Source organism: Otolemur garnettii, unplaced genomic scaffold (genome assembly GCF_000181295.1).
Source record: "Otolemur garnettii isolate 467f Iridium unplaced genomic scaffold, OtoGar3 scaffold00179, whole genome shotgun sequence".
Classification (NCBI taxonomy): Eukaryota; Metazoa; Chordata; class Mammalia; order Primates; family Galagidae; genus Otolemur; species Otolemur garnettii.
In genome coordinates, this window is record NW_003852574.1 from 1,920,753 (window position 1) to 1,946,458 (window position 25,706).

Genomic DNA, 25,706 nt, shown 5'->3' on the forward strand with positions numbered 1-25,706 from the left:
GCCTGTGGTCCCAGCTACTTGGGAGGCAGAGGCAGGAGACTCACTTGAGCCCAGGAGTTGGAGGTTGCTGTGAGCTGTGATGCCACAGCACTCTACCCTGGGGGACAGCTTGAGGCTTTGTCTCAAAAAAAAAAGAAGTTATAAATAGAATTACCATATGATCCAGCAATTCCACTTCTGGCTGTATACCCCAAAAAATTAAAAGCAAGGCCTCAAAGAGATCATTTACACACTCATATTCATAGCAGCATTATTCATAATAGCTAAAATGTGAAAGCAACCCAAGTGCCCATCAAGAAATGAATGAATAAGCAAAATGTGCTGTATATACGATGGAATATTCTTCAGCCTTAAAAAGGAAGGAAAATATGACACATACTACAACTGGATAAACCTTAAGGACATTATGCTAAATAAAGTAAGCCAGTCACAAAAAGACAAACACTGTGTGATTCCACTTATATGACATAGGTAGAATAGTCAAAATCATACAGATAGAAAGTAAAATGGCAGTTGCCAGGGGCTGGGGGAAGAGGGCAATAGAGAGTTACTATTTCATGGGTATAGAATTTCAGTTTTATAATATGGAAGGACTTATGGAGATGGAAGGTGGTGATGTTTGCACAACATTATAAATGTATTTAATACCACTGAACTGTATACTTAAAGATGCTTAAGGCTCAGTGCCCATAGCAGAGTGGTTATGGTGCCAGCCACATACACCAAGGGTGGCAGGTTCAAACCTGGCCCGGGCCAGCTAAACAACAATGACAATTGCAACAAAAAATAGCCGGGCGTTGTGGCAGGCACCTGTAGTCCCAGCTACTTGGGAGACTGAGGCAGGAGAATCTCTTAAGAGTTTGAGGTTGCTGTGAGTTGTGACACCTCTACCAAGGGCAACATAGTGAGAATCTGTCTCAAAAAAAAAAAAATAAGATACTAAACTTTGTTGTATATATTTTACCTCAACAAAAAAATAATAAAAACTTAAAAATCCTCTGGAAATAGATGGTGGTTGTGGTTGCACATTACAGATGTAATTAATACCACTGAATTATATATTTAAAATGCTTAAAATGAGAAATTTGATGTCATATTTATCTTAACCTACACACATATTAGATGTGTATATACTAAAACAACACTGCACACACATACACACATGTATATAACACTGCCCCACCTCCCAGCTGCTCTGTGACAGCCTGTAGGTGGGCTCCAGGAGCCAGAGGGGCTCTAGAAGCTGGGGCTAGGGCTGAGGGAATGGTGATGATGGCAATGGAGAATTGTGACATATTCCTGATATATTTTTGTGGCTAAACAGGTTTTGAAAATGAATTCAGCATGGAGAGTAGGGGATGAATTCTGTTTGGGCCATATCAAGCTGAAGGAACCTAACAAATCTAAGACTTTGGCAGGCAGCAAACAGGTTGGGATGGAGACCTTTGTTTAAGATTCACAAGCATATAGTGACATTCAAAGTGCCATAGGAGCCTGGCGTGGTGGCTCACATCTGTAATCCTAGTACTCTGGGAGGCCAAGGTGGGTGGATTGCCTGAGCTCATGAGTTTGAGACCAGCCTAAGTCAGGGGGAGGCACCTGTGGTTCAGTGAGTGGGGCGCTGGCCTCATATACCGAGAGTGGCGGGTTCAAACCCGGCCCTGGCCAAACTGCAACAAAAAGGTAGCCAGGCATTGTCCCAGCTATTCAGGAGGCTGAGGCAAGAGAATCGCCTAAGCCCAGGAGTTGGAGGTTGCTATGAGCTGTTATGCCACGGCACTCTACTGAGAGCAACAAAATGAGACTCTATCTCAAAAAAAAAGAAAAAAAAATGAAGTGTCATAGGAAGAGATATGGGGGCAGAGAGAAGAGGTATCAGGATCTGGGCTCCCCAACACTTAGAAGAACCCAGCAAAAGTGACTGGAAAGGATAGCTCAGAAGAGCAGAAATGCCAGCAAGTGGAGGTCTGGAAGGAAAGAGTGTCCTGGGCAGAGGTGGGGAGCCCTTGATGCCTTCTGTGGGGCGCAGCACAAACCAGTTAAGTGAAAACTCTTTTTCCCTCCAACATCATATAAAATCATGAAAAATTTCAAGCCTACAGAACAGTTGAAAGAATTATACAAGGAACACTCACAAATCTATCACCTAGATTTATAATCAATCCATTGTTCTCCTGGCTTTATCACACGTCCATCCTTCTGTCCATCTATTTATCCATCTTATTTTTTGTTGAAATTCAAAGTATGTTGCAGAGACCAGTAGACTTCCCACTAAAAACTTTAGCAAGCATATCATTAACTAGAGTTCAGTGTTTAAGTAAAATTTATGTAATGAAATTTCTGCTCTCTATGCTATCTTTCCACTTTTGCTGGGTTCTTCTCAGTGTTGGGGAGCCAAGCTTAATTTTCCTGTCAGTAAACTTTGATGAGGTATTACGGTAGGGTCAGCCCCAGGGGGGTCATGGGTCATCTTCAGTGACTGTGGGAGTCATTCAGTAGGAGCGTAGGAGGTAAGGGCCAAGGATTAACAGGGCCTGGAAGGCAACAGAAGCCAGGAGGTGAGAAGAGTGGGGAAGCCAAGGAATGAACCTGAGGGTCCTCAGGATTTTAAAGAAAGGGTGAGGCAAGACCAGGGAGTGCACCCTCTCCTAGAGGGGTAGGGGGCAAGGGAAGTGTGTCAGGGAAGGATTGGGGAGTTAGCCAGTCACAGACAGGGTATATCACAGGGGACAATGGACAGTGAGGCTGTCCAGAGCAGTGTGAGAGGAGTTGAAGGATTGTATGAGAGGAGTTGAGGGATTGTGTGCAGTGGAGAGCAGATGTGCTCAGGAATGAGCAAAGAGATGGATTCTCTCCATTATATAGAGCTCTAGGCCAATGATGCCTTAAGGAGCAGCTAGGTTCAGCCTCTACTCCCCAAATCCTTGGTGTGGTTGCTGAGCAGGTTCCTAAGGCCTCCCTCAGGGCCCTGACCTGATAGACTGGCACAGACCATCCCTGGTCCAGCACTGGATCAATGTGCCTCTGTCCTCTGGGACCCTATGATGCCTTCTCCATAAGCCTGAGGTCAGCCAGCTGACAGGTGAAGTAGATCATTAGCAGACATGGGACGGCAGGGTGTTGGATGGGGCAGATGACATGTCAATTCCTGTGGCAGTGCAAAGGCCCAGACCTACCCTCCCTCTCCCCCACCAGCCTACCCTTCTTGTCCAGGGGTTACCAGGGGATATATTCCTCCTATGCAGACCTGGCCAATGACTCATAGCCCAGAAAGGTACATAGTCATGCTGGCCAGTGGGGACCTCCCAGGAACCTCTGGCTTTTACCAGGGAAAGCTCCTTTATGAGCTGTTACTGTGATGTTTCAACTTGTACCAAAATGGAAAGCATGAATGCAGCGTTACTCATAACGTCAGTGCTGAGTGCTTGGATACTGAATGCCTGCTTGCCCAGGGAGGCCTGGGGCTCAGATACAGGCTGCGGCTCTCCACAGAAAAGAGGCTAAGTGACATCTCCACAGGAAAGAGGCTGAGTGACGTCTGCAACCCTCCTTCTTCCTTGTTGGGGTGGGGAAGAGAACATGTTACCGCTGGGTACAGATATGGAGCATCTGGCGCACTCAGAGCATTCTGACAGCCATGCAGGTGACAACGAAGCAGGCTGTACCCAGGAGCATACTCTGGGGCTAGATGTACAAGCAAGGCTGGATTTTACTCTCTAGGACTGAGATGCAGGGTGATAGGTCTCAGTATGGCCAGTGTCCCTGTAGGGAAGATGTAGATGCTTTTCCCAGAGCATTCCTCACTGCCCTCCCTGCACCAGAGCCCAGTGGAGGGAGCAGTGAGGAGTGACTACTGTAGACACACCATGGCTGCTCATTCATCTTATGGTCCATAGGGCCTCAGCCTGGTCCCCAGGATTCTGGATCCTAGGGACCAGGATGGGGACAGTGCTGCCTTAGCTGCCCTTTTCACATTGCACAGTTTGAGTAAGGGAGCAGCTGGGAAAGATTTTTCTCAGGAAGATAGTCCTCTCAGAGCCCACAGGCCTTGCTTTTCCAAATCCCCAGCAGGCTCCTGGAAGAATGGGCAGTGCCTCCCTCTGAAGCCACTTGCCTGTAGCTTCTGCTTTCCCCACTTCCAAAATCATCACTTGATCCTGCATACCACACGGAGCCTTCCCACTCTTATTGTTGCTTCCCAGGTCCCCACTGGCCAGGGTGCATGGGCTTCCATGGAAGTCCCTGGCAGCCCTTGGAGATGGCAGGGTGGGCTTCCTTGCTAGCAAGAAGGGTCAGCTTGATAACAGCTAGTACTTGGCAGAGCCATCCACCTTTGGGTAGTCCTGGGATGTCCCCTCAGTTTTACCCCTGGCTTCTGGGACATGAGACTTGAACTGACATGCCCATCTCCTGGCCATGTGCCAGGTCAGGTTCATGGAGGTATTGGACATCAGGGCCCTAGGAGGGGGTACCTGTCACACTGGTCCCTTTAATTCTAGTGGGTAGCCAGCTTGGAAGGTGCCTAGGAGCCATGGGGGACCTTCTGGGCTCAGCCTCCCAACCAGGAGGCATCACTGTGTGCAGGTAAGGAAGGGTATAACTGCTACCAGTCCTAAAGCCAGGAGAGTATGCAACAGGACTGCCCATGTTCACCCAGCCTGGGAGTGCACCATCCCCCTAGCATGGGGGTAGGGACGTGGGAGTAGGGAGGAAGAGGCTGAGAATGTGCCCCTCCCAGCAAACTCCTGAGGATCTGTGAGGGAAGCAAAGAGAGGGAAGTCTTGCTGGGTTCAGAGAGCTCCCTCCACAGTGTACTCCTTGGGAAGCCTTCCATGCTGGGCCCATCTGCCTAGGCCTGAGCCTGGGAGAAGCTGTGGGGAGGACATGGTCAGGGCTTCTCACAATCTGAAAGAGGCTGGATAGAAATAGCTGCGTCCATCTGGGCGATGAGTCACTGAGGGGTGTTTCAGCCTTTCTTGGAGAGGTTCTATTTTAGGTGAGATGGCTGTGACACAGCCTGGGGGCTGGAGAAAGGAAAGTTCTGGTGGTGAGTGCAGGAGTTTTAGCACGTGTCCAGAACCCAAGGGAAGGTTACCCCAAAGCCCTAGGATTCTTACCTCCAAAATCCCCCTTCTCAGGAAGTCTCACCTCAGGGCATACTGCAGCCCACAGATGAATGACAGAGGTGGGATCTTGAGCGTGGGTTGAGTACCCACCACAGGAACTGAGTTTGTGGTTGCCACCCTGGACCAGAGGTTGGACCTCCTCTTAGGGTGGTAATCCCTTCCCAGAGTCCTTCTCAGGGGGAGTAGAAATGGCCTTGCCTCGGAAACTCCTGCTTTGATGGGAATGAGCCCCTCCCCTCTAAGAAGGACCTTTCTAAAGAGGTGTTTAGACTAGGTCTCAGAGACTGAAATTTTTTGTGGCTTTTTTTTTTTTTTGAGACAGAGTCTCAAGCTGTTGCCCTGGTAGATAGCTGATGCCATGCCCTGGTAGAGTGCTGTGGCATCACACTCACAGCAACCTCAAACTCTTGGGTATAAGCGATTCTCTTGCCTCAGCCTCCTAAGTAGCTGGGACTACAGGCACCTGCCACAACACCTGGCTATTTTTTTTGTTGCAGTTATTATTGTTGTTTTAGCTGGCCTGGGCTGGGTTCGAACCCGCCAGCCTCTGTGTATGTGGCTGGTGCCCTACTCACTGAGCTACAGGTACCACTCTGTGGCTTTCATAGCCTGAACACAGACAAAGCTGCACTGGGTCTTAAAAAGCATCTGAGTAGTTCCCAGCTGAAAGGATGACTTCACACCTTGGTGCTTTGGCCTAACTGTTCTTTGAGTTTCTAGAGCTGGGCTTAGTCTTTAGGGGGGCTCTGCCAGTGTTGGAAGGAGTGACTTCCAGATCCCTGATTTGACTTGCATGAAGCTGAGTAGCCTTCAGAAGAGGCAGGCCTATAGAAGGCACTAGGCTGCAGGCTGTGGTTCAGGAACAGGGTAGTGCTGCTGGGTGCCATCTTGCCAGCAGCAATACTTCCTTGCCAGATAACCACAAGAGCATGTCACTGAAACATCTCAAATCTTCATTTCTCTACCATGAGGACAAAATGAGAGAACGCCTATGAACGTGCCCTGTGCAGTGCTTGGCACAAGGGAGTGCCCACCAACATGAAGTGTTCTCTCCCTTTTGGATGCTGTTCTTGGATTACTGGGGTAAGACACCTGAGCCCAGGCTCCCCAACTGGCAAGTCAATCCATAGCAGCAGCAATAGTGCAACCCTGGGACCTCAAGACAGAGTGCAGGGTTGGAGGCATCCCTGAGGGTGAACAAAAGGGGCCTGTTGCCCCAGGGACAAAACTAGACCTTTCCCTGGTGACCTTTCCCTTTACTGGCCCTCTTTAACCACAGATAGGGGAATAGACTTGACCTCCAACCTCAGCTCTGGCAGACAAGGAGGAATCTCCTTATTGAGGCACAGAACCTCATGTCTTCAGCCTTGTGGGAGTTGCACCTCACATTTACTAAGTTGTCAGGATTGATCTCACAAGCAAGCCTGTCTGAGATGAGCCCTGCTCTATGCCACACATAGTGTATAGCCCTGAGAACAGCCTTCAGTGGTTTGGGTGGAGGAACAAGAAACACCCAGTAAACAAATTAGTATACACTTTGGGAAAGCATAAGCACTGTGAAGAAAATAAACTGGGTAATTTGATAGAGTACCTGGGGGAGTCAGATTGTGGATGGGAATGTTATATCCAATGGGAGTGGAATTATAGAGAAAACACCAGCACACTGTTAGAATTGAGTATAGGGTCCTTTATTGGCTGAGACCTAGAGGGAGTTCATACCCAAGGACTCTCTCTGCCCCTGCATAACAATGGAAGGAAGTTTTTATATCTTTCTTTCAGTTGGGGGGGAGTTGAAGGTGTGGAATCCTTAAGGCGGAGCAGTTTATAAAAGTGAGACTTTGCAAGGTTAAATCTATAGGGTAAGGGGTTGGGTAGTTACAAGGGGAACCAGATGTCCATGTAATAGGAATGTGTTTTTACAAGGGTCTATAACTCTGAGCTAATCCCCCCATCTCAGCAGGGTGCTTAGGGGCAGGTAGGGATGAGGAGGGAAGGAGGGAAGAGAGTGCAAAATGTGATCTGTCTGGCCTTTCAGGAAGAGGACTGGTGGGGAAGTGACACCTGATCTGGGATCTGCACCATAGGCTGGGCTGAGGGGCAGAGGGGATGGTGAGTGAAAAGGTCTTGGTGCAAACATGGGCTCAGAGGACTCCTGTGTGAAATAGAAAGCTCGAGTTTCTGGGGAGAGATAGCAAATGTGAGATGGCAGGAAAGGTGGCCAGAGAGAGGGGTGGGTGGGCAGGGGTGGATCATGGGGGGCATGGTAAAGAGTTCCCATAGTGTGAGTGGAATCCACTTAGAGAGGTTTAGTGATATGCTATATAACTGAAAGTCCAAGGGTAGACTTAAGGCATAACTAAATTCAGAGAATTAAGTGATGTCATCAGATACTTGCCTTTCTCCTTTTCTTGACCTCACCTCCTACCATCTACCGTGTTTCCCCGAAAATAAGACACTGCCTTATGTTTATTTTTTCTCAAGAAGACACACTAGGGCTTATTTTCAGGGGATGTCTTATTCTCTGTGCCAAAATGCATCACTAGGTCTTATTATTGGGGTAGGGCTTATATTTAACAAATGCATAGAAATCCTGCTAGGGCTTCTTTTGGGCAGGTCTTATTTTCAGGGAAACACTGTACTGACTTTATTCTTAGTATCTCTCTGCATTTTGGGAAAGAAGGCTGCTGACTACTTCAAAGCTACTTCCTACTGGCTAGTAATTCAAAAGGAAAAGGAAAAAAGACCCTCTCTCTGTTGTTGTTCACTTACCAAATAACATGGAGGGCTCTAATTGGCCCTGTTGGATAGGTCACTGTGCCCATCCCTGCATGGGGCTAATGACAAAGAGAAACTCCACTGTTTATCAGGTAAATAGCAGCATGTGTCTTGTTTGTTCAGAGGCATGAATTATTCCATTAAAAAAAAAAAAATTCCTGGGCTCGGCGCCTATAGCTCAACTGGCTAAGGCGCCAGCCACGTACACCTAAGGTGGCGGGTTCGAATCCCCAGCCCGGACCCGCCAAACAACAATGACGGCTGCAACCAAAAAATAGCCAGGCATTGTGGCGGGTGCCTGTGGTCCCAGCTACTTGGGAGGCGGAGGCAGGAGACTCGCTTGAGCCCAGGAGTTGGAGGTTGCTGTGAGCTGTAATGCCACGGCACTCTACCCAGGGGGACAGCTTGAGGCTCTGTCTCAAAAATTAAAAAAAAAAAAAAAAAAAAAAAATTCTGTCTTCCTTAAAGAAAAAAAAAAGAGCTTATTCCATTCTACTTACATCATTCACTTACATTGCATTATTTTGCCCTTTTTTTCAAGATTTTTCATTCTTGAGATTGCTCTAGGGCCATGCCTTCCCTCCTGATTTACATTTTAAAAGATCATGCTGGCTGTGGTGTGGAAATGGCCTGAAGGGAGAAGCAGGGGAAGGAAAATAACCAGTTGGAGGCTATTGGGGTCATCTCTCTGGAAGGAGAGCAGCAATGAATGGTGAGGGGGATGTGGTGGTGGCATGATGGACATTAACCTGAAGTGCCATTGAGTGCTGGGGAGTAATCTCCAGGAGGAGGACTTTTATACAGGAAGATCTGGCAGGTGTGGGTTTGTAATTGGGGATGAGCACGGGTGTGTGGGACTACCTCTGTCCTGCCCCACATGCCTGGCAGCTCCTAGAGGGCAAAGGAGAGCCACCAGTCCTTCACCCTTGCCCCTGGCAGCCCAGAAACACCTGAGCAGGGCTTGATGCTCCTGCCTATGCTAGGAGTCAGCCCTGGCTGCTGTGCAACTGACACTGACCTGGGCCTTGAGCACCACCAACCTTGGCCACCCTGCTGACTGTTTTGTTTCTCTCCTCAGGTGAAGGAGTGGCTTTGTCTGAACTGTCAGATGCAGAGGGCTCTGGGAATGGACATGACCACTGCGCCTCGCTCCAAGAGCCAGCAGCAGCTACACTCCCCAGTCCTGTCTCCTGCCCACTCCCCAGCCAAACAGCCCCTGGGGAAGCCAGAGCAAGAGAGATCTCGGGGTTCAGGGGTATCACAGCCTGGATCCCGCCAGGCTGAGACAGCCAGGGCCACCTCAGTGCCGGGGCCTGCCCAAGTAACTGCCCCTCCGGAGGTGGGGAGAGTGTCTCCTCAGCCCTCTGTCCCCACCAAGCCTTCCGTAGCTGAGCCCAGGCCACCTTCAGCAGAGGCCCCGGCCAAAAGTGCCACTGCAGTGCCCTCTGGGCTTGGTGCTGCAGAACAGACCCAGGAAGGCCTCACTGGTAAGCTCTTTGGCCTTGGCGCATCGCTGCTGACCCAGGCTAGCACCCTCATGTCTGTGCAGCCCGAGGCTGACTCTCAAGGCCAGCCTGCCCCCAGCAAGGGACCACCCAAGATTGTCTTCAGTGATGCCAGCAAGGATGCTGGCCCAAGATCCCTGGGCTCAGGGCCAGCACCTGGAGCCAAAACTGAGCCTGGAGCTAGAACAGGTCTTGGATCAGGGCCTGGAGCCCTGCCGAAAACTGGGGGAACAACAAGCCCAAAGCATGGCAGAGCAGAACATCAGGCAGCATCCAAGGCTGCTGCTAAGCCAAAGACCATGCTAAAGGAAAAGGCCACCTGCCCACTGTGCCAAACTGAGCTCAACGTGGGCAGCAAGGGCCCAGCCAACTATAACACCTGCACCACCTGCAAACTCCAGGTGTGCAACCTGTGTGGCTTCAACCCAACACCCCACCTGGTGGAGGTAAGAGAGCTAGACCAAACATGCTTCCTTGAGCTTGGTGAGAGGCCAATGCCTGGGGTAAAGGGGGGCATGGAAGCCAGAAAGTGCCACAGAGCACTGGGTCTGCAGCAGTAACAGAGCTGCCTCTACGCAGCTGATGCTATGAGGGGCTGTGCTTCCTTTCCTGTCCCTAATTCAGGCCCCCTGTCTTTCCTCTCAGAGAACTAACTGGCAAGGTGAGTGGGGGTAATGCTGCCTACTATCTCTGACCTGCTAACCAGTGCCTTAAGGCTGATCTCAGAGGCTGATCTCAGACTCAGGAGGCCCTGAGATGGCCTCCCCATTTTCACCTACCATGGATGAAGCCAACATCCCCTGCTCTTGTTAGGAAGAAGGTCCCACCCTGCCCTTGATCTGTAACCTTCACAGAGTTAAAGGTTGAAAGGTTGTGGGACAGAGGACTATCCCCATGGCCAGGGTGGAGCAGAAGGCTTTTTCACAGAAGGAGAGGCTATATTCCTCTGTGCAGGCTGTAGCCCAGCCAACTGGTATCCATCCTCAATCCTTCCTTTTGAGGTCATTAGTGTTAATGTCTGTTTGTCAAAGCCACAGCCTTTGGTTTGAATATTTTCCCTTGGCTGGGCCTGGGCTCTTCTAGGGCCTATGTGTGGGGATAATCAGAGATGCTCCTCTTGCCTATTGGAAAGTTTGAGGGAAAGCTGGGCCAGTCTCTCTGTAGTCCTTCCTCCAGAGAAGGGCATGAGGCATGTGCAGAGCTGGTGGAAGGGAGCAGGAGGCCCAGTCTAGCCCCTGTGTTCTCCTGAAGCTTGCAGTATAGCCTGGAATGCTCAGAAGGGTGAAGGCACCCTCTAGACTGGACTGGGCCTGGAGTCTGCTTCTGCTCCCCCTTCACCTCCTTTACTCACTCTCCGGAGATTGCTCAGAGCCACTCATGTAAACCCCATGTGGCTGGCTTGGGCATAGCTGGGTATGTCTTCTTCCTTAGAGTACCCCCAGAGTCTGTGATTAGCTTGTTTTGACAGATGGATGTTTCCCAGCTATGTCACATCAGGAGACACTCAAGCCAAGGCTCCTGCCTCCTGTACACAGGTAGCTTCCTGAGCCCTTTGGGCTCTTGGGCTGGGTCAAGTGTGGCTGATGGTGGGCAAAGAACATGTGGAGTGCAAACCACCACTGGCCGGGATAGGATAAAAGAGGAGAGCATAATGTTGCCAGGGTCTCTGTGTTCCCTTAGGCCAGGCTTCCTTGGGAACCCTCAGGGGAGAACCATATGACTAGGATAAGACAGCTTTTGCTGCCAAAGGCCATGCTCCCCAGTGTGCAGAGAGGAACAGTTCTGTGCAAGACAAATGACCTCCTCATGTGACACCTATGTAATCCTCTAGGTCCCACACTACCACCTCTCCAAATTTTAGGTCCAGTGGCTGACTAGAGGACAGGTTGCCTGGCTAGCTGGGTGAGGGCATGCACCAAGGAATCATCAGAACTGGGGAAATCTCAGCTGCCTGCTGTGCTCAGAGATCTCCAGGTGTAACCTCAAAGCCAGTCTAGTGGGGCACTCTAACACTGAGGGGCTGTGAGCCCCAATGGACTCCTGAGTTGACCTAGCCTAGAGGACTCTTGTCCCCAAGAGACCTTCCAGCCCACGTTTCCTCATTAAGCTGAATGTGCATAGAGAGAAGGAAGAAATTGTCTGTGTCCAGGAGTATAAACATTACTGACATCTCCTTTTGGCAGCCCCTAGGCCAGGCCACAGGAAGTGCTGATTTGACCCAAACAATGTGTCAGTTACTTGCTGACTCTAGATAGGACATCTGGATTCTTATCTAGGTCTCTCATTATCTACTTGGTTCTGCCTTTCCTGGACCCTGGACTTCATCTCTTGAGGGCCAGTATTTCCCCTTTCCTCCCATGTCCTACTGTCTCCATATCCTGCCCTACTGCCATCTCTTTGGCTAGGATTACCCTTGTCTCCCTCAGGGTCTGATGGGTCCCATGGGCCTAAAAGCAAAGCTGATGGGCATCCTGGTTCTCAGTCCAGGCCCTCTGCTTCCCTACCTGCTGTTTCTGAGAGCAGTGAGGGAGGTGGGAAGCCCCTTCTAACCCCTTTCTCCTCATGGCTCTATGGGTCAGTGCTGCTGTTCCCAGTCCTTCTCTCTATGCACATTCTTCTTTCTCTCTGATAGTCACAGCCTTAGTCCCCTCTAGGGAAAGTGTGAACAGACAGCCATGATGCCCCTTCCCCTGGTTCCTACTATAGATACTGTGCCACCATACACTACCAGAGATACAGGTCAGCAGCCTGGGGACATCCTCAACTCCTCTCTCCTCTCTGTATTCACTCATGGACCAAGTCCTGCCATCTCTGCCTCCCCACTGTCTCAAGAATTTGGCCTCTTCTTTCCCTCTGTGACCACAGCCTTAGTCCCCGCTTCCTTTTCCTCCCTTACCCACATAATGATCAAAACCTTTTTTTTTGGCAGGCTGGGGGTGGGGTGGGGTGTCAGAGTCTCACTATTGCCTGGGTAGAGTACCATGGTGTCATAGCTTATGGCAACCTCATACTCTTGAGCTCAGAGATCCTCTTTTTTTTGAGACAGAGCCTCAAGCTGTCCCCCTGGGTAGAGTACTGTGGCATCACAACTTATAGCAACCTCCAACTCTTGGGCTCAAGTGAGTCTCCTGCCTCAGCCTCCTAAGCAGCTGGGACCACAGACGCCTGCCACAATGCCCAGCTATTTTTTTGGTTGCAGCCGTCATTGTTGTTTGTCAGGCCCAGGCTGGATTCGAACCCGCCACCTAGGTGTATGTAGCTGGCACCTTAGCCACTTGAGCCATAGACACCAAGCCTCAGAGATCCTCTTGTTCTTGCCTCAGCCTCCTGGTAGCTGGGACTACAGGTGCCCTCTGCTAGTTTTTCTATTTGCTCTTGATCAGTCTAGAGACTGATCTCGAACTCCTGAGCTCAGGTGATTCACTCTCCTTGGCCTCCTAGTATGATAGGATTGCAGGCATGAGCCACTGTGCCTAGCCTGATCAAAATCTTGAGGCTTCACTTGCCTTGGGTCTTTCAAAGGGCTAGTGGAGAGGGCTAGTGCTTAATGCAGCCCCTATTCCTCCCGGCATTGTTTTCCCTCACCGAGGCCACTAACCAGGCCATGGCTGCCTTTGATCTCTCCTTAGTGAATGGCTACTTGGCATTCTGAGAAATTCTGTGCTTCCATGTGACCTACTTTGTGTGTTCTTGGTTAGAAGCTTCTGATTTTCAGGTGCCTGAGACACTTACCCTGCCTTGGGAGTGAGGTGACAGGGTCAGCCAGTCCTTCTCCAGCTTGTAGGGCTAAGTCTGCTGAAGCTATCTCTCCCTATGGCCTAGTTGGCCAAGGCTAGTCTGCCAGGCTCAGAATGACTATGCTGTGTCTATGCATAGTGTGAGGCCAAGGGACCAGTGTCTGCATGCAGTCTGGGGGCCTGAGGAAGGGATGGTCAAAGGGAACCCCAGTCACAGTTCCCCACAGGCCTAGTAGACCTCCTAGGGCTCCATCTGAGCCAACCATCTGGGCCAAGAGGTTAGGAATTTTCCCCAATAGGTTGGAAATTTTTCTCAACATCTTGAGCTATAAAAATCACTTCCTGCTTCTTAGATAGGGAGTCCAGCGTATATAATAGAAGAGGCAGTAAAATTGGATCCTTTTCCATTTGAAAATTCCTCTGAAAAAAATAACCAGAGTGCTATTTAGTGAGTCATTTCATAATTAAGAATTGTTCATTCTGTATTTTTTTTTTTACCTATTTATCTTTTTGAAGGATAATAGTCCCCTCTGGCTTAATTTTTAATTGAACTTTTAGTTCAAAATAGAATTTATAGGCTCGGTGTCTATAGCTCAACTGGCTAGGGCGCCAGCCACGTACACCTAAGGTGGCAGGTTCGAATCCCCAGCCCGGACCCGCCAAACAACAATGATGGCTGCAACCAAAAAATGGCCAGGCGTTGTGCCGGGCGCCTGTGGTCCCAGCTACCTGGGAGGCGGAGGCAGGAGACTCGCTTGAGCCCAGGAGTCAGAGGTTGCTGTGAGCTGTAATGCCACGACACTACCCAGGGGGACAGCTTGAGGCTCTGTCTCAAAAAATAAAATAAAATAAAATAAAATAAAATAAAAAATAAAATTTATAAAGAAATTAATGGAATTGGAATTGTTACAATAACATTGCCAGTTTCTTACCATACTATAATTGCCAACATGTCAGCTCTACCCTTGAGAAATAGGGTCTCCCTGGGTAAAGGGCCTGGCATATGGTTATGTGAGGCTAGACTGGGCTTATTGGGGCTGTAGCAGGGGCATCATATGAGAGGCCAGTAGCTCCTTTGCTCCTGATCTGCCATAGGCTACCTCTGGGATAGTGATCTCAGGGAGACCTGTTGCCTCCTATGTATCCCCCCTTATGTTTCTGTGAGAACCAGGTGAGATGTTTTATTGCAGATGCTTATGCAAGGCCTGACATAGCTCTTGAGCCAGGAGCAAAAGTGTTCTAAAAGAGAGTCTCTATATGAGGGAGGAAGAGTCCCTCCAAGCCACCGACTATCTGGGTGTGTGTAGACCCTGTTGCCAATGCAAACCATTGGTCTCATGAGGGGGGCCCCAGAGAGAACAAACACATTTGGTGCTGGGGCATGAAGGAAGCACAGCCCAGTTACAAGGGCACACACTGGGGACACCAGGGAGATTCCTTTTATGAGAGGCAGAGGCCCAGAAAGGAGGAGCTTAGGCACAGCCAGGGACAAGATGGGACAGAGTGGGGCAGGATCACAGAGTTAGGTGAGGAACAGCAACATCAGTGATGGCCATGCCTGTGGGCCAGTGCCCAAGTCTTGGGCCCTTCTCTGGTAATCCTTCTCATTCATTCTCCCTAGTCTGAAGTCAGGGCCGAGGGTGTGCATGGCCAGGCAGCTGGCCATAGGGTATTGATTGACATGGTATAACCATAACTAGACTGGCTTGCAGACCAGCTCCACAAAAGAAGAGACTGTGTGGACTACAGACTCATTCAGATGAGACCCTGAGCAACCCTTGGGTCTTCAAACCCAAGACCCTGAGCAACAATCCTTTGGAGCAGGCCTGTCCCCCAATACATGCTAAGGTCCTGCCATCTGCGTAGCTATCCTCTGCTGAGGTCCAGGACAGAGATATGGAGTATGGCTCTGTGGGCTACAAATCAGAATTACTGATATATTATCTGCCATGTTGGTCTGAGATGCCAAGCTGAGGGCAGGTGTCCTGGAGGATACCCAGTTTTCAAGTCTTTATCTGGTGGGCTAGGGTCTGCCTTAGGTCTAGAGGCAGTGTGTGAGGTGAGGGTGCTGAGGTTGTTACCCTGCCTGGAGCTTGCAAGGGCCAAAATCGCCTCTTTTTCATGTCCCCTGTCTCTGTGACTTTGTTGTTCTCTTAATGGTCCGTCCCAGTGGCAGAGCTGCTAGTGGGAGCCTGTGTGTCTAGGCATCCAGGATGAGCAGCAACAGGGAAGAAGGAGTGCCAAGGCTCTGCACCCATGGGGTGAGAGCAGGCATAGGTGTCAGTGGCACCCTGTTCTGGGTGCCACTGTAACCCTCATTCCCCATTACCCCAAATGGGCCTGGACAGGGCCTCAAATCCTGCCAAGGAGGAAACCTGAATCTGGAGGAAGCTCCTGGGAAACATGCCCCCTTCAACCTCAGACCTGCTGTAGGAATCACCCACTTAGAGTACAAAGTGCCCAAACTCTACCCCTGCACAAGCAGCTAGGGCTGGAGGACTTGGACTTGACTTCTGATGTTCTGGGGGCTTCACCATTAATACCTGTGTCAAACTGGTGATGACCTGTTTGGGTCTGTGGGCTTCAGGAACCTGCGTGCCAGTCCCTGTCTGTCTATCTTAATCACAGCTGTCTTTGGGCCTGACAGAGAATGGATGACCCTGAGAGTGGTGGACTGATTGATGGTTGAGAATTTGATTCCAAGCCATCATACACAGTCCCCAACAGAGGAATAGTCCAGACCCCTGGGCGCAGGAGGAGGCCTCTACCTAAGTTCTCTGCTGGCTTGGGGTATGAGCAGGAAGGATCGCTCAGCTCCTATCCCCTCACCATGCAGGGCTTCTCCCAGACCACTTCTCCTAACTCCAACATCTGCATCTGCCCAACATAGCCCTTATTACTTGGGAAAAGGTATGGGGAAGGATGGTTCAGAGATGAGAGCTGAGAGGCAGGAGAACAGTACACCAGGAAACCCTCCATGTCTGGATGTCATCCTGTCCTGAAGGGGCATTTGACTGCTGGACTTTATGCCACCCCAGTAGGGACTGTTTGCTCCCAGAGGCCAAAACCCCAGCTTCCCTTTGTGCTTGGGACCAGACCCTCCCATCTCCCAGTTTCCCCCACTTTTCTGATCATATGAAAAGTTCCCTGTAGTTTAAGGAAGGTACCTTTCTTTTTTGTTTATTTGCATTTTGACTTTGTATATGTCCACCTTGAGGATAGAGAAGTTTTACAATTTGGAGGAAATAAATCTATCAGTTTTTATCTCCTTGTGCCTTTGGTGTCATGTTATGAAAGACTTTCTTCTCCCTAGGTTACAGAATATTCTTTGAGTACTTATGGTGTCTGTAATTTTCATCAACCCCCCTCTCCTGTTTCCTTGCAGAAAACAGAGTGGCTCTGTCTGAACTGCCAAACTAAGCGGCTGTTGGAGGGCAGCCTGGGAGAACCAACCCCTCTGCCGCTGCCCACCTCACAGCAGCCCCCGATGGGGGCCCCTCACCGTGTAGCTGGAACAACCCCTCTGAAGCAGAAAGGCCCTCAGGGGATGGGCCCTCCATCAGGCCCACTGCCTGCCAAGGCCAGCCCCCTACCCACCAAGGCCAGCCCTCTGCCTACCAAGGCCAGCCCCCAGGCCAAGCCTCTCAAGGCCTCTGAACCCAGCAGGACCCCCAGCAGTGCCCAGGAAAAGAAGATAGGAGTCCCTACTAAAGCTGAGCCTGTGCCGAAGCCACCTCCAGAGACTACCCCCTCCCCTGGGATGCCTAAAATAAAGAGTGTGGGGAGGAAGGCTGAATCTGCCACCCCTGTCGTCAAGGCTGTTCCAGAAACCCCTAAGGGTGGGGAGGCAGAGGTCAGTCCTATTCACTTCCCAGGGACCCTAGCTTTTAAATGGGACAGTTTATGGAAAGGTTTGCCTCCCTAGGGGGCTGAGGATGTAGGCCTAGGAGAGGACCCTTGGGGCCCAAAAAGGGAATATGGATGCCCCAACAGAAGGAATGCCTAGGAGAAGCTCTGGCAGGATTGGAGACTGGGAGTTTGATTCTGGTCCTGTGTCTGGCATCTTGTTGGATGCTTTGCTGGGGTTTTTTGTTTGTTTGTTTGTTTTTGTTTTTGAGACAGAGTTTCACTATGTCACCCTTGGTAGAGTGCCATGGCATCACAGCTCACAGCAACCTCCAATTCTTGGGCTTAAGCGATTCTCTTGCCTCAGCCTCCCAAGTAGCTGGGACTACAGGTGTCCACCACAACACCCAGCTATTTTTTTTTTGTTGTTGTTATTGTTGTTTAGCAGGCCCAGGCTGGGTTCAAACCCACCAGCCCGGTGCATGTGGCCGGCGCCCTAGGCTCTGAGCTACAGGCATGAGCCACTTTGCTGAGTTTTGATACCTTTGATCTAGTAAAAATTTTTCTTTGAAGACCTACGGCTGCTTGGCTCGGCGCCTGTGGCTCAAGTGGCTAAGGTGCCAGCCATGTACACCCAAGGTGGTGGGTTCGAATTCAGCCCGGGCCCGCCAAACAACAATGATATCTGCAACCAAAAAATGGCCAGGCGTTGTGGCAGATGCCTGTGGTCCCAGCTACTTGGGAGGCTGAGGCAGGAGACTCCCTTGAGCCCAGGAGTTGGAGGTTGCTGTGAGCTGTGATGCCACAGCACTCTACCGAGGAGGACAGCTTGAGGCTCTGTCTCAAAAAAAAAAAAGACCTAGGACTGCTTAAGGCTTGCCAAGGAAACTGCAAGTCCAGAAAGATTGGTTGGGGGGTCCCTAAACCCTTGGGAAGTGAGATGGGGAGAGTGGGGGCCATAAACCCTTGGGAAGTGGAAGGACCCTGTCCTAGGATCTTGGGATTGACAGGGAGGGCTGGGCTTCCCCCATGAACTGTCTGCTACAGGAGTCAGTATCTGTTTCTCACCCTGCTGCAGGAGCCAGTGGGCAAGCCTTATTCTCAGGATGTGTCTCGGAGCCCACAGAGCCTCAGTGACACAGGCTATTCCTCCGACGGTGTCTCCAGCTCCCAGAGTGAGATCACAGGAGTTGTGCAGCATGAGGTGGAACAGCTGGACAGTGCTGGGGTGACAGGGCCACGTCCAGCCAGCCCCTCAGAGATCCACAAGGTGGGAAGCAGTATGCGGCCTTTGCCAGAGGCACCGGGCCTGGCCTCCACTGTTGAGCAGAGCAAGCCACCCTGCAGCAGCACTGGTGAGGAACAGACACGGCGGCCCCACTCCTTGTCAATCACGCCTGAGGCCTTTGACTCTGAGGAAGAGCTGGAGGATATCCTGGAGGAAGAGGAAGACTCTCTTAATTGGAGGCACAGGAAGGAGCAACAGGATGCAGCTGAGTCCTCGGATGACTATGGCAGCCAGCTGAGGCATGACTACGTAGAAGACAGCAGTGAAGGCGGCCTGTCCCCTCTTCCACCCAAGCCCCCAGCCCGGACAGCAGAACTGACTGATGAGGAGTTCATGCGACGGCAGATCCTAGAGATGAGTGCTGAGGAAGACAACCTGGAGGAGGATGACACTGCCACCTCCGGGCATGGCCTGGCCAAATATGGCACCCAGAAGGGTGCCCCCCGGCCCAGGCCTGAGCCTAACCAAGAACCAGCAGCACTGCCCAAGAAGCGCCTGCCCCACAATGCCACCACAGGCTATGAGGAGCTGCTGTCTGAGGGAGGCCCAGCAGAGGCCACTGAAGGCAGTGGGGCCCTGCAAGGTGGTCTCCGCCGCTTCAAGACCATAGAGCTCAACAGCACAGGCAGCTACAGCCATGAGCTAGACCTGGGCCAGGGCCCTGACACCAACCTGGACCGGGAACCTGAGCTGGAAATGGAAAGCCTGACAGGCTCTCCTGAGGACCGCTCCCGTGGAGAGCACTCCTCTACACTGCCTGCATCTACACCCAGCTACACATCAGGCACCTCCCCCACCTCTTTGTCCTCCCTAGAGGAAGACAGCGACAGCAGCCCCAGCCGACGGCAGCGGCTGGAAGAAGCGAAACAGCAGCGCAAGGCCCGGCACCGCTCCCATGGGCCCCTGCTGCCCACCATTGAGGACTCCTCAGAGGAAGAAGAGCTGCGGGAGGAAGAAGAGCTGCTGCGTGAGCAGGAGAAGATGAGGGAAGTGGAGCAGCAGCGAATCCGTAGCACCGCCCGGAAGACCCGGCGTGACAAGGAAGAATTGCGGGCTCAGAGGCGGCGAGAGCGCTCCAAGACACCTCCCAGCAACTTGTCACCCATTGAGGATGCTTCCCCTACGGAGGAGCTGAGGCAGGCAGCTGAGATGGAGGAGCTACATCGCTCCTCCTGCTCTGAGTACTCACCCTCACCCTCCCTTGACTCTGAGGCTGAGGCCCTGGATAGCGGCCCTAGCAGGCTCTACAAGTCAGGCAGTGAGTACAACCTACCCACCTTCATGTCCCTCTACTCACCAACTGAGATGCCATCAGGCAGCTCCACCGCCCCCAGTTCCATTCGGCCCCTCAAGAGCGCTGAGGAGGCCTATGAGGAGATGATGAGAAAAGCTGAGCTGCTCCAGCGGCAACAAGGCCAGGTGTCAGGGACCTGGGGGCCCCAGGGTGGCCCCTCTCAGCCCACAGGCCCCCGGGGCCAGGGCTCCTTTGAATACCAAGGTGCTCCAGACCATGAGTATGGCCCAGCTGCTCAGTCTGCCTCAGAAGGGACGCCAGCCAGCCTGGGAACAGCCACATACGAGGAGATTCTTCAGACATCACAGAGCATAGCTCGCATGCGGCAGACTTCCTCACAGGACCTGGGCTTTGCTGAGGACAAGAAGAAGGAAAAGCAGTTTCTGAATGCTGAGAGTGCATACATGGACCCAATGAAGCAAAATGGTGGCCCACTTACCCCTGGTACCAGTCCCACCCAGCTCGCTGCCCCTGTGTCCTTCTCCACCTCTACCTCTTCAGATAGCAGTGGAGGCCGAGTTATTCCTGATGTCTGTGTCACTCAGCATTTTGCAAAGGAGCCTCAGGAACCCCTCAAGCTACATAGCTCTCCTGCCTCCCCCAGCTCAGCCTCCAAGGAGGTAGGCATGTCCTTCTCCCATGGCCCTGAGACTCCTGCCACCACAGCTATGGCTCCTTGTCCAGCTAGCCTGCCACGGGGGTATATATCTCCAACATCCCCAGCAGTCTCTGAGCGGAGCCCTTCACCATCTTCCATAGGCCGCAACTATGGACCAAGCCCAGCCACTGCAAACTATGGGTCTCAAACTGAGGAGCTACCCCGTACCCCCAGTTCCCCTGCTGCAGGTGGACGGGCTGCCAGAGAGAAGACCTTGAGTGAGAGTGACGAGGGTGCCACTTCCCAGCCTTCTCGGGCATATTCCTATTTTGCAGGTCCTAGCCCACCTCTCTCTCCAAACTCCCCCTCAGAGAGTCCTGCATTCTCTCTTGGCAAGCTGGGCCCAAGGGCCACAGCCGAGTTCTCTACACAGACGCCAAGTCCAACCCCTGCCTCAGACATGCCATGGAGTCCTGGTACCCCCACCCCAACACCCATGGTAGCCCAGGGCACACAAACACCACATCAACCTAGCACACCTCGTCTGGTGTGGCAGCAGTCCTCGCAGGAGGCTCCCTTTATGGTCATCACGCTAGCATCAGATGCCTCCAGCCAGACCAGGATGGTACATGCTAGTGCCTCCACCTCCCCACTGTGCTCACCTACTGACACCCAGCCCACCACCCATAGCTATAGCCAGACAACACCTCCAAGTGTCTCTCAGCTGTCTTCAGAGCCACCTGGACCATCTGGCTTCCCACGGATGCCCAGTGTGGGTGCAGATGGGCCCCTGGCACTTTATGGCTGGGGTGCCCTCCCTGCTGAGAACATCTCCCTATGTCGGATCTCCTCTGTCCCTGGAACGTCTAGGGTTGAACCAGGCCCCAGAACCCCTGGCAGTGCAGTGGTAGACCTCCGCACAGCCATTAAGCCCACTCCTATCATCCTCACTGACCAGGGCATGGACTTGACCTCGCTTGCCGTGGAAGCAAGGAAGTATGGCCTTGCCTTGGATCCAATCCCAGGACGGCAGTCGACTGCTGTGCAGCCCTTGGTTATCAACCTCAACGCCCAGGAGCAGACCCATGCCTTGCTTGGCACTGCCACCACTGTTAGCATCACCATGGCCTCATCTGTGCTCATGGCTCAGCAAAAGCAGCCTGTGGTCTATGGAGACCCCTTCCAGAGCCGTCTTGACTTTGGCCAGGGTTCAGGTAGTCCTGTGTGCTTGGCCCAGGTCAAGCAGGTAGAACAGGGTGTCCAGACAGCTCCCTACCGAGGTGGGTCCCGAGGAAGACCCAAAGAGGCCAAGTTTGCCAGGTATAACCTGCCCAACCAGGTAGTGCCTCTGGCCAGAAGGGATGTTTTGATCACACAGAGTGTTGGCCTCAAGCCAGGTCCAGTGCCAGAACCTGCTGCTGAGCCCCACCGGGCCATCCCTGCAGAACTACGGTCACATGCTCTGCCAGGTGTCAGGAAGCCACACGCAGTGGTAGTGCAGATGGGAGAGGGCACAGCAGGCACTGTGACCACATTGCTCCCAGAGGAGCCAACGGGTGCCCTGGACCTCACTGGGATGAGGCCCGAGAGCCAGCTGGCGTGCTGCGACATGGTCTACAAGTTCCCCTTTGGCAGTAGCTGCACTGGTACCTTCCACCCCACTCCTAGCGTGCCTGAGAAGAGCATGGCAGATGCTGCCCCACCTGGCCAGAGTAGTGGCCCCTTTTACGGTCCCCAAGACCCTGAGCCTCTTGAACCCCCCACCTACCAGGCACAGGGGCCAGTGGGGCCTGGGCCCGCTGAGGAACAGAGGCCCTACCCACAGGGTCTCCCTGGCAGGCTATACTCTTCCATGTCTGACACCAATTTGGCTGAGGCTGGTCTCAACTACCATGCTCACCGGGTTGGGCAGCTCTTCCAGGGCCCTGGACGAGACTCAGCTGTAGATCTCAGCTCTCTGAAGCATTCCTACAGGTTGGGCTTTGCAGACGGACGCTACCTAGGGCAGGGTTTGCAATACGGCTCATTCACAGACCTGCGTCATCCTACAGATCTTTTAAGTCACCCACTTCCCATGCGACGTTATAGCTCTGTGTCGAACATCTACTCAGACTATAGGTATGGCCAGCGGGGAGATGTAGTTGGCTTCCAGGAGGCCAGCCTGGCCCAGTACAGTGCCACCACAGCCCGTGAGATCAGCCGCATGTGTGCTGCCCTCAACTCCATGGACCAGTATGGCGGGCGGCATGGCAGTGGTGGTGGTGGCACTGATCTTGTGCAATACCAGCCTCAGCACAGGCCTCGGATCACTGCTTCACAGAGTCTGGCTCCCCCAAGACCTGGACTCCTTGGCAACCCCACCTTTCCAGAGGGCCACCCGAGTCCTGGGAACTTGGCCCAGTATGGGCCTGCTGCAGGCCAGGGAACAGCAGTCAGACAGCTGCTGCCATCCACAGCCACTGTGCGTGCAGCAGATGGCATGATCTACTCAACTATCAATACCCCAATTGCCGCAACACTACCCATCACCACCCAGCCTGCCTCAGTACTGCGGCCAATGGTGCGTGGTGGCATGTACAGGCCTTATGCATCTGGTGGAGTCACAGCTGTGCCACTCACCAGCCTGACACGTGTGCCCATGATTGCCCCCCGGGTACCTCTTGGGCCCACAGGGCTATACCGTTATCATGTACCTAGTAGATTCCCCATTGCTTCCAGCGTCCCATCTGCTGAGGGGCCTGTCTACTTGGGGAAACCTGCTGCTGCCAAGTCCACAGGGGCTGGGGGCCCACCAAGGGGAGAGCTGCCCACAGCGGCTGCACGGGAAGAGTCTCTTTCTATAACCACTCCTGCTGCAGTCAAGGAGGCTGTGGGAGCCCCAGCCTCCTCCCCACTAACTAGCCAGAAGCCACCAGGAGATGCTCCTCTTGGGGGTGGCAGTGGGGTTCTCAACCGGCCAGGGCTCGAGAAGGAGGAAGCATCTCAGGAGGAGAGGCAGCGTAAGCAGCAGGAGCAGTTACTCCAGCTAGAGCGGGAGCGGGTGGAATTAGAGAAGCTGAGACAGCTGCGGCTGCAAGAGGAGCTAGAGCGGGAGCGTGTGGAGCTACAGAGGCACCGTGAGGAAGAACAGCTGCTTGTGCAGCGGGAGTTGCAGGAGCTGCAAACCATCAAGCACCATGTGCTGCAGCAGCAGCAAGAGGAACGCCAGGCTCAGTTTGCACTGCAGCGGGAGCAACTAGCACAGCAGCGTCTACAGCTAGAGCAGATCCAGCAGCTTCAGCAGCAGCTGCAGCAGCAGCTAGAGGAACAGAAGCAGCGGCAGAAGGCTCCCTTCCCTGCAACCTGTGAGGCACCCGGCCGTGGGCCTCCCCCAGCAGCTACCGAGCTGGCCCAGAATGGCCAGTACTGGCCCCCGCTGACACACACGGCCTTTATTGCTGTGGCAGGGCCTGAGGGGCCTGGGCAGCCTCGTGGTGAGCCTGTGCTGCATCGGGGTCTCCCTAGCTCTGCCTCAGACATGTCGCTGCAAACTGAGGAGCAGTGGGAGGCAGGCCGCAGTGGCATCAAGAAGCGGCACTCCATGCCACGCCTGCGGGATGCCTGTGAGCCAGAGTCTGGGCCTGAGCCCTGCATGGTCAGGAGGATTGCAGATAGCAGTGTGCAGACAGATGATGAGGATGGGGAGGGCCGCTACCTCCTGAGCCGGCGGCGCCGAGCACGGCGGAGTGCTGACTGCAGTGTGCAGACCGATGATGAGGACAGCGCAGAGTGGGAGCAGCCAGTGCGTCGCCGCAGGTCCCGTCTTTCCCGCCACTCTGACTCTGGCTCTGACAGCAAGCACGATGCCACTGCCTCATCATCCACTGCCACTGCTGCTGCGAGGGCCATGAGCAGCGTGGGCATCCAGACCATCAGTGACTGCTCCGTGCAGACGGAGCCTGATCAGCTGCCCAGGGTCTCTCCAGCTATCCACATCATAGCTGCCACTGACCCCAAAGTAGAGATTGTCAGGTACATATCGGCACCAGAGAAAACTGGGCGTGGGGAGAGCCTGGCCTGCCAGACAGAACCAGATGGGCAAGCCCAAGGTGTGATTGGACCACAGCTCGTAGGGCCAACTGCTATCAGCCCCTATCTTCCTGGCATCCAGATCGTCACCCCAGGACCTCTGGGAAGGTTTGAAAAAAAGAAGCCGGATCCTCTGGAGATTGGGTACCAGACCCACCTGCCCGCAGAGTCTCTCTCACAGCTTGTGAGCCGCCAGCCTCCCAAGTCCCCCCAGGTCCTCTACTCACCAGTCTCACCCCTGTCCCCACACCGGCTCCTGGACACATCCTTTGCTTCCAGTGAGAGGCTGAACAAGGCTCACGTGAGTCCCCAGAAGCACTTCACGACTGACAGCACTCTCCACCAGCAGACGTTGCCTCGCCCCATGAAGACCCTGCAGCGGTCCTTGTCTGACCCTAAGCCCCTCAGCCCCACCGCCGAGGAGTCTGCCAAAGAGAGGTTCTCCCTCTACCAGCACCAGGGGGGACTGGGTAGCCAGGTATGGGCACAGGGGCTCGTCCAGGGTGGGACAGGGGTCTCTGCTTAGCCTGAGAGGCTCCCATAGGGAGGGGCTTCTCCTGGGGTGGGATTGGAGTCACCTCTGGCTCCAGAGGCCCAGGGCAAGGAACCAAAGAACACACCCTCCTTGATGCACATCTGATAGAGCCCACAGCCAGTAGGGCCAGCTTGGGCAGACACAACACACATGGCCCCCATAGCCATCCAGCCTGACACCCTGCTAAAAGCTTCAGCCTCTCCCTGCTACTGTCCTCTCTCTCACACACACACCCCCATCTAGTCCAGCTCCTGCCAGCTCTCCTTCAGGTCTCTTCAGCTCTCACTTCTAGTCTGGGCCCTTCCCACTCCAAATTTCATCTATGGATGTTTCTGGGAAAAAATGAGTAACATAAATCTGGCTGGGCTGTTCCCCACTTCCCAGCCCTGGCCTGGCTTCTGTTGTTCCTTAGGAAGCCCAAGCCCCATGGCCTAGCCCTTCAGGTTCATCCCAGCAGGCTATAGTGTGCCCTCTGCCTTAGGGTGTTTCCCACACCTACCTGGCCCTCAGTAAATCTGTTTACACACGTGTTTGCTTCCTTAGATAAGGGCTCCTAGAGCATAAACTTACCTTGGCTGTGCCTCTAGTTGCCAATGATAATAGGAACTGTGAAAGGTAGCTGGTCCATGGCTACAGTGGAAGTGAGATTAGAGAATTGCCAGTGTCAGATGTGAAGGACTGAGTGCCAGGCTGAGGACAGTGGGTTTTTCCTGAAGGCTCTGGGAGACCCTAGAGGTTTAGGCAGATGAGACAAGACAAGATGGATATTTTGGAAAGCTTCCCAGGCAGACTATTACCAATGGGCTGAAGGAAGAGATCTAGGAGAGGAGATGGGAGCCAGAGGCATTATGAGTGCGAAGCAGAGAGGAGAAAAGTGGGGCATCAGAGTGGGGTTGTGAAGGTAATGAGCTTGGGTAGTGAAGAGCCCTGGTGT

The 25,706-nt window shown here is 52.9% G+C and overlaps 1 protein-coding gene across 1 annotated transcript in view; it reads left to right on the top strand.

Moving 5' to 3' along the window:
* Window positions 1-25,706, top strand: part of BSN (bassoon presynaptic cytomatrix protein) — a 43,044-nt gene that overhangs the window by 11,096 nt on the left and 6,242 nt on the right. Inside the window, exons 3-5 of the mRNA XM_023519519.1 lie at window positions 8,980-9,852; window positions 16,529-16,996; window positions 18,068-24,715. Coding sequence (XP_023375287.1) covers window positions 8,980-9,852; window positions 16,529-16,996; window positions 18,068-24,715 — 7,989 coding nt within the window. The remainder of the gene's footprint in view (window positions 1-8,979; window positions 9,853-16,528; window positions 16,997-18,067; window positions 24,716-25,706) is intronic.